We start from the raw sequence: 8,401 nt of genomic DNA, 5'->3' as shown, positions 1-8,401 counted from the left end.
TATTGCATGACAGTTGACTTAGTTACTCGTGAATATCTAATTTAGAAAAAAAACACTTTTTTCTGAATATTCAGAAATTCAAATCTTATGCATATCATCAAGTGGCTTTGCACAATCCATAACAGATAGAACTGTTTACTAGGAATGGGGAAGAACAAGCATTTCACAGCTGTGTCTTATTTTATTTTTTCCAATTTGCTTTTTCCTCCTTCCCCTTTTTTTTTTTTAAAAATTAAGCCAGCTCCTCAACTAGTGCAAACAGATACTGCTCCATTCAAGACAACGGAGCTCTGCTGATGTACAAAAGCTGAAGAGTAGGCCTTGTATTTATTGGGCAGCTTGCCTATATTCAGGAGTAACACCACAGAGATCGTGTTAGATTGGTGTGAAACCAGTGTAAGCAAGAGGAGAATCAGACACAACTGTACACTGAAAAACTACATCCAGGTGGTAAGTCCCATAGGAAAACCTACTGACACAGGACCTTATGCTGCTCTCATTAGTAGCAACATAAAGCAGGAGTAACATGACTGAAGTCAATGGGGTTACAACAGTGTAAGTCTGGTAGAGGGGTACAATCTTGCATAGTCCTGAGAGCCCTCCTCAGCCACTGAAATCAAATGGGAGTTAAGGGCCTCCCAAGTGCTCAGGATCTTGCAGGATCAGGTCCTAAGCGAGACAAGAATCTTGCCCCAAAAGGGTCTAATTCTACAAAGTGCTGAGCAACCTCATCTCCCATGGACTTCCATGACTCCCCTTTAGCTCTTGGCAGGTGTTCGGCATTTTGCAGGATCAGCCCCTTACTGTAATAATTAAGGAACTATGACCGTGGCTGGATTGCATTTTTTCCCCTATGCAAAAATGCTGTACATTCCTTTACGTAGGTTTCCATAGAGTTGAACTGTTACTCTTTTTTTTTTTCGTTAAAGAGGTCAGCAAAGCTCTGTACAATGCGATTTCACTTTTATGAAATGTGGAGGAATTCAGAGAAACTTTTAATGGCTAGATGGTGGGGTTGGAGTGAAGTATAAAAAAAGCATACTGGAAATCCCAGTGCTGCAAAGAAGAAAGCAGCCTAGGAGTCCAGGGGCAAATTGCAAAGACATATTGTTTTGCAGATCCTAAGTTTAAATATGTTATTTTTCCTCCCGCTTCCTTTGTTAAAATGTGATATCCTAGCTTTAATTGCTTCAATCCTATTAGTTGTTCTTTTAAACACGTGATTGTGTATTCCTTTAGTGTACAGAAATCCCTCTGATTGTGGCTTCATATTATTTAGACAAGCACTCTTTCAGTAGTAAATGCCATTCCTAGCGTAGGGAAGTACTTTAGGTCTAAAGGGGTTAAGAAGGCCTCCTTGCATTCAGAAACATGCAGGGGTCCCACCGTGCCAGTTCCAGCCTTTTAAACTCTTTCCAGCTTTTTTTTCTTGCAACAAATCTGCCTGACTGCCACCAGGACATAGGAAACGTGTGCCTGTCAAAGAAATCAAGTTTACCTTTTCCGACTTGTTAAACGGAGGCAGGGTATAAATACCGCTAACTCTGTACGGACTATTAGCATTTCTCTTAAAATAAGGGGTTGCTTCCTAAGACTTTTAATCCAGTGCGGTCTAGACCAGACTGTACTACCAACAAAGACAGAAAGGAAACCTGCGGAAGTTTGATAGAGGGCAGGTGAATTTGGACTTCTTTGAAAATATAAGGCACACAAAAAAAACCGAAACCCAACCCAATTGTTGACATTTCTCTGGAGAAGTTCTGAGATGTTGTTGGCATTATTCACTCGGTGGATGTGGATCTTGCTGGGGAAGACCACTGTCCTGTTGCTTCTGGAGCTTCCTCTAGAGGGTAAAGCTTTACCTCCAATACGGTATTCTCACGCTGGGATATGTCCAAATGAGATGAACCCCAACCTGTGGGTAGATGCCCAAAGCACCTGCAAGAGAGAGTGTGATACAGACCTGGTAAGTGATGCACATTTTTGTATGCTTCGTCATGGGAAATGGATTTTTTGTTGGTTGGTTTGTTAGTTTGTTTACTCCATGATGTTGCAGTCTCTTTCAATTATAAATGGAAGAGCACTGATAATGTGTACATGATCCAATCCAGACAACTCATGTGTTTAACGGAAACTGTGTTTATAAAAATGTTTGATGACCTGTTGGTTAAGTCAAGAGGTATTTTAATGGAGTCACTTCTTTAACTGACCCTATGACTTTGTGACTACATGGCTTTCATAGTTCATCCTTCTCACTCACTGCCTCACCAAAGAGAACCTCATCAGCTTAGACTCGGGAATTTGACATGTTATTGGGCCAGCTCACTGCATTTTAGCATTTTCACCAACCTCATCATTCTTCATTGCCATCATCAAGTGCTATGTTTCCCAAGAGAGAGTTCTGTATGATGCCTATTGGTTGGCATACACATCACCAGCCTTTGCTACATTTGAAATGTAATGTCTGACTAGTTCAAAAAATAACATGGTAAAAATAATCATGCAGATGCTCTCTCATATGATGCCCCCAGAACAAAATGCACATAGCTTACAAGTCAAAAGGTCATTTTTAAAACTGCCTGCATAGCCACTCAATGGCATCTGAAAATCCATGCTTGCTCTTTCTGCTTCTTACAACTTCCTCAGCAGGAAAGATTTTGCAGTCGGAACCAAGCTGACAGTCATGATGCAGGAAAAGATTTGGCTCTCTTTCCACTACCTGGATCATTTCTGCAGTGCTAAAAGTAGCAAAAACTTATGTGTGGCAGTCAATTAAGCAGATATTGTTTAAAGACAAAAAAGGAGCTGATATATTAGGATGTTATTTTTATATTACTTTTCTGGTTACAATGGCATATTAAGTTGCCTTTTAAATTCAACTCTCAGGTACGCTAAAGAATGACTACTACTCTCTTTCAAAGGTTGCGGGCATTCCTTTCACAGGTTCCCGGTCAAACAGTGAAAATCCAGAAACCACTTGGAAAAAAAAGTCAGGTTTGCAGAGTGGCAGACCATAGTCCCATTCAGAGTCTGAGCCTTTGGGCCAGATCCTCTACAGGTGTAAATCCGCCAAGCTTTCATGGCTTTATTAGAGCTACACCAGCCTTATGTTTAGTCCATTATGTTTTGCAGATTTGCTTTTGGACCACAGCGCTGCATAGTTAGAAATGGGGAAGGAGCTAAAATAGTAGATCCTCTGGTTCCCGTCAATGAAAGGATATTGCACATGAATAATGGCCATATCACTGTTTAGTCTGATGGCATTAAAAGACAGCATGACTAAATTTTGCCATCAGTTACAGAGATGCCCAACTGGCTTCTATGAGATCAAAATTGTGTAACTAAGGGCAGAATTTGTCCTATTCTGTATAGGGTAACAATGTTCATGTTTCATTACAATAATCCATGAACCACATATTGTCTACAGTTCTACAAACCACACAAAAATATGTTTTCTGTTTAGAAAGGCAGACAACTACTATAATTAACCACAATTTAAAAATGATCATAACCAATATTATATTTAACATGGATGCTGCACTTAAAACTAAGACTGACAGAGACGCATAAGTGACAGCTAGCCCATAAGTGGATACTTTGTTTTCCATGGAAAACAAAATAATTTTGGAGCAAGAACTTAGTTTTGCCTTAGTTCTGAGCTATTCCATTTATAATATGTTGTGAACAATTAAAGATGTTTGGCAGTTTCCACTCCAAGAGTATGCTGCTAGTTTCATGGAATTCAAATAATACTCTACATACTTCTGAGGACAATAAAAGGGATTAATGACTATAACCATATGATAAGACTTTCCATCTGCTCTTACTTCAGGAGGCTTGTCCTTTGGCACTAAAAGAGGGTTCATTTGGGTTCGCGGTTACTTCTATAACCAAATGTTCGATATGATTTTGTGAAGGATTTACTATTGCTTTAGGTGCTTAGAAATAATGATACATTGCCCTTCTCACACCTTTCATTCAAAGATCTCAAAACACTTGACAAATCCAATTAATGTAGTCTCACAGCATCCCCACTGAGATAGAGAAGTGATGCTATTCCCATATTCCTGATGGGCAAGTGGACATTCAAATAAATGAAATGACTTACCGTAGGTCATACAAGATGTCTTCAGCAGAACTGGGAATAGAACCCAGGTCCCCTGGCACCTAGCCCTTTGATTTAACCACTAGAGCACCCTGTCACCACAAGAAGGAATTTCTCCATCTGTTTGTAGTTCTCAAATGATAAACCATCCCAATAACAGTTTGGTTGTTTTGTTTTGTTTTGTCTTAGGAATGCGAGACCTTTGAGAAGTGCTGTCCTAATGTCTGTGGGACAAAGAGTTGTGTGGCAGCTCGGTACATGGACATCAAGGGGAAGAAAGGACCCGTCGGGATGCCCAAAGAGGCAACTTGTGACCGTTTCATGTGTATCCAGCAAGGCTCAGAGTGTGATATCTGGGATGGACAGCCTGTATGCAAATGCAAAGATAGGTGTGAAAAAGAGCCCAGTTTTACCTGTGCCTCCGATGGACTCACCTATTACAACAAGTGTTATATGGATGCAGAAGCTTGCACCAAAGGCATTACTCTAAATGTAGTCACTTGTCGGTACCATCTGACCTGGCCAAATACCAGCCCCATCCCACCAGAGACTACAGTGCGCCCTACCACAGCCTATTCAGAGACAACCATCACTGATATCCTGCCACCTGCTCTAGTTAACAATCCAGTCCATCAGTCAGTGTATGTGGGAGAGACTGTTAGCTTTCTTTGCGATGTCACAGGCAGACCCAAACCAGAAATTACTTGGGAGAAGCAAATAGACAGTAAGGAAAAAATCATTATGAGGCCAAATCACGTCAGGGGGAATGTTGTGGTTACCAACATTGCCCAGCTGGTAATCTATAACACCCAGCTGCAAGATGCAGGCATTTACACATGCACTGCAAAAAACATCGGTGGCCTTCTCAGGGTTGATTTCCCATTGTCAGTCGTCAAAGGAGAACCTACATCAAAAGAAGCGTCCCAAAACAAAACCCATTTCCCAACCGATGAATGTCTGAAGCAGCCAGACAGTGAAGACTGTGGGGAAGAGCAGACCAGGTGGTATTATGATGCAAAGAAAAACAACTGCTTTACATTCATCTATGGGAACTGTAATAGCAACCTGAACCACTTTGAGACCTATGAGAACTGTATGTTAACGTGTATGAATGGCCCAATCAACATCTGCAACCTGCCAGCCCTTCAGAGTCATTGCAAAGCCTATGAGCCCAGATGGGCATACAACAGTTTGACAAAGCAATGCCAATCTTTCATTTATGGTGGCTGTGGAGGCAATGAGAATAACTTTGAGAGTAAAGAGGCCTGCGAAGAGATGTGTCCTTTCCCTAAGAACACGCACTGCAAAGCCTGCAAACCTCGCCAAAAGCTGGTGACAAGCTTCTGCAAAAGCGACTTTGTTATCCTAGGCCATATAACGGAACTAACCGAAGACCAAGACTCGGGACACGCCTTGGTGACAGTGGAGGAGATTCTAAAAGATGAAAAAATGGGATTAAAATTCCTGGGGAAGGAACCTCTAGAAATCACCCTTTTAAATATGGACTGGAGCTGCCCATGCCCCAATATGACCACAGTGGATGGTCAGCTTATCATCATGGGTGATGTCCACAATGGGATGGCCGTCCTGCAGCCAGACAGCTTTGTGGGCATCTCCAGTGTCCGGCGTGTACGAAAGCTCCGTGAAGTCATCCACAAGAAAACCTGTGAGCTTCTGAAAGAATTCTTAGGACTACACTAACCTTACTCACGTGAGTCAGCCTTTCAGCTCTGTGTATTGTATAGGGCTAACAAAAGCAAGGCTAGTGTGGAAACTAAAGACAAGCTACTGTCTGAAGATACATTGTATGTAATATGCAGAACCCTTATTTTAATCCATTAATGATTCTTAGCAACAATGTAGTATGCTCTTTGGCAATCACATAAAATATCAATGAATGGCTATTAATCTTACTTTGAAATCAACCTGTTTATATAGAATTGCCATTTAACTAGCTGATTTACTGCAATAATTATATAATTCTTGTGTAGTTTCCAACATAAAGGATCAAATTCTTAGCATTTTTGTAGCTAATTGATACATAGCTAAATTGCACGTACTGTCGATTTAATCTGTCTCACTTACAGCATGGAAATGTTATGATAAATCATTAAAAATAAGTCACAAACTTTTGTTTCCTCATGGTAACATTAAGTACATTACAAGAGACAAAACTGTAAATTATTGTCTATATTGACTATAATTACACATGTCAAGTCAATCTATGCATTATGAATGTGCTCACCTTTTCATAGAAATCCACAAAGGAATTTTCTCTGGATTGTGCCAATTTTGAATACAATGAATACAAGCCCTGCAGTCCTTACTCACGGGAAGAAAAAACATTGAAGTAAACTAGGCAATCATTCTGGGTCTATTAGCCACAAAAACAAATACATGTCCAAAGCCAGAACCACAATTTCACAATGTGTTGAGTCCAACATCAACACCACTCATTTCAATGCACGTTCCTGTTTTTGTTTTAAATAAATGTGGTGTAAAGCTAACATGAAGAGTCTTTGGAAGTGGGATGTCTGCTATCTTGGTTTTGGAAGGCCATTGCATCTGAGCATGTGTGGGGATCTATTGCTTAATTGTTAACAAGCCTGATTTTCCAGGTAATAGAGTAGAATTATAGCAGTCAGAATAAAATTAAAGATAGAAAAGTGCCATACACATTATAACCATTATGTGATACACACAGAGAAAAACAGAGCAGTATACACACATTATAGACACATTCATAAACAAACACACAGTAGGTGCACTTTAAAAGCTTCAATTAATCTGAACTTCCCCCATTCTAAACAGTATTCCCCATTATATATATATAGGAAATCTCTCTCAAATCAGTTAAAACATTCTAAGTGTGGCCACTATATATACGTGTATGTATAAATACACATACAGCAAGAGAAAGAAATATGCATGTGTGTATAAACAATATTGATCATTACTAATATTTATGTGTCTAAAAGGTAAAATTTGCATATCCACAATTTTTAAATAACAAGAAGGGTTATCTCAGAAATACCCTGCCTCTGTTAAGGAATGTCAGTGAGCTGAGATTATGAGTGTGTATGCTTACAGATGTCATTCTTATCATTATTACTAGTCTCTTTGTTCAATTGTTTAAGTGAGCTCCAGCAATAATGTCTACTGTTGCACAAAGACCAGTTCAAGCAATGGTCTGGGTCCAGAAATGTTTTAGCTTCAAGGTAAGAGGGTGTTGTTAATATTACTCTGTGGTGCCATCTACTGGCTAATCCAAGAGGCAGCAGGAGGTAGCTAAAGCTTTGCATTCTAGATGGTAAAAGGTGCGGACATGCACACACACACGTGTATGTTGGGTCTGATTATGAATGAGACACGGGGAAGTCCATGTAAAAAGTTTACCTGGCTAGATGCTGGGTTTAAGCACTTCACTGGAGACTCCTAATCCCTAAGGCCTACATATATTGTATATTTTGCAAGTGGCAACAAAGACTTCAAGGATGAAATTTAATGGACAATAAGAATGTTTTAAATATGGCCTGACACAACTTTTAAATATAGGCCCTGACTCATTTACACTAAGGCTCCTTTACACTACTCTGGCAATATGAAGATGCCTTAAAGATGCCATTCACCCACCTTAAGGCTTCTGAGCAATGTAAAGGGGCTTTTAGTGTAAGTGAGAATCAAACCCTTTCGTTTTACCCTGGTCTGGGATACAATTCATCAACAAGCACATTTTAAGCAAAGCCTGATAGAAGAGTTTCAAAAAACAAAGTCAGTATTAAAGCTCTTCTTAGCTACCAAATTTTAAAAAAGCCAAGTGTGCTATTAGTCTGTACTGCAGCACATTGTCCAGCACAATAAGTGTATGATTTTTGTTGTCTCTTTCTTAAATGGATGTAAGAAGAATTACAATAAAAACGTAATAACATTTACATACATTCTTGTGATGATCGCATTATGGGCTGGGCCTTGCCAATGTCTCTCATGCTTTGCATTCCACTGGAGTTCTTCACCTACTGTAGGTAATTCTGCTGTGTGTCATTCACCAACATTACTGCAGCTTGTTTGTCATTTTTTAGGCAGCCAGGAAATAAGGTCTGACATATTTTTTCCGGACTGAATCGCCTTCTCTGACATGAAGGAATCTAAGTGTGAGTGTTTAATAAAGGCTGGGTTTCTACAGTTATTTTCTCCAGGAGCTTAGAGGATTTCTTTGCAAACAGGGGAATGATCAAAAGACTCTGGAGACATACTCCGAGGGGTGAAAATGTACTGAATAGCAAATATCAGGTAATT

At 39.8% G+C, this 8,401-nt stretch overlaps 1 protein-coding gene across 1 annotated transcript; it reads left to right on the top strand.

Annotated features, from left to right (window-relative positions):
- Positions 1–1,376: 1,376 nt before the first annotated feature.
- WFIKKN2 (WAP, follistatin/kazal, immunoglobulin, kunitz and netrin domain containing 2) lies at positions 1,377–8,037 on the top strand. Its single transcript, XM_048818083.2, has 2 exons — positions 1,377–1,966; positions 4,295–8,037. Exons 1-2 carry the CDS (start codon positions 1,766–1,768, stop codon positions 5,804–5,806), a joined length of 1,713 nt encoding a protein of 570 aa, XP_048674040.1. The 5' UTR covers positions 1,377–1,765; the 3' UTR covers positions 5,807–8,037.
- The last annotated feature ends 364 nt before the right edge of the window (positions 8,038–8,401 follow it).

This window comes from Caretta caretta, chromosome 14 (genome assembly GCF_965140235.1).
Source record: "Caretta caretta isolate rCarCar2 chromosome 14, rCarCar1.hap1, whole genome shotgun sequence".
In the NCBI taxonomy this organism is placed as follows: domain Eukaryota; kingdom Metazoa; phylum Chordata; order Testudines; family Cheloniidae; genus Caretta; species Caretta caretta.
Note: the sequence above shows the minus strand (reverse complement) of the source record. Positions and strands in the feature narration are given on the sequence as shown.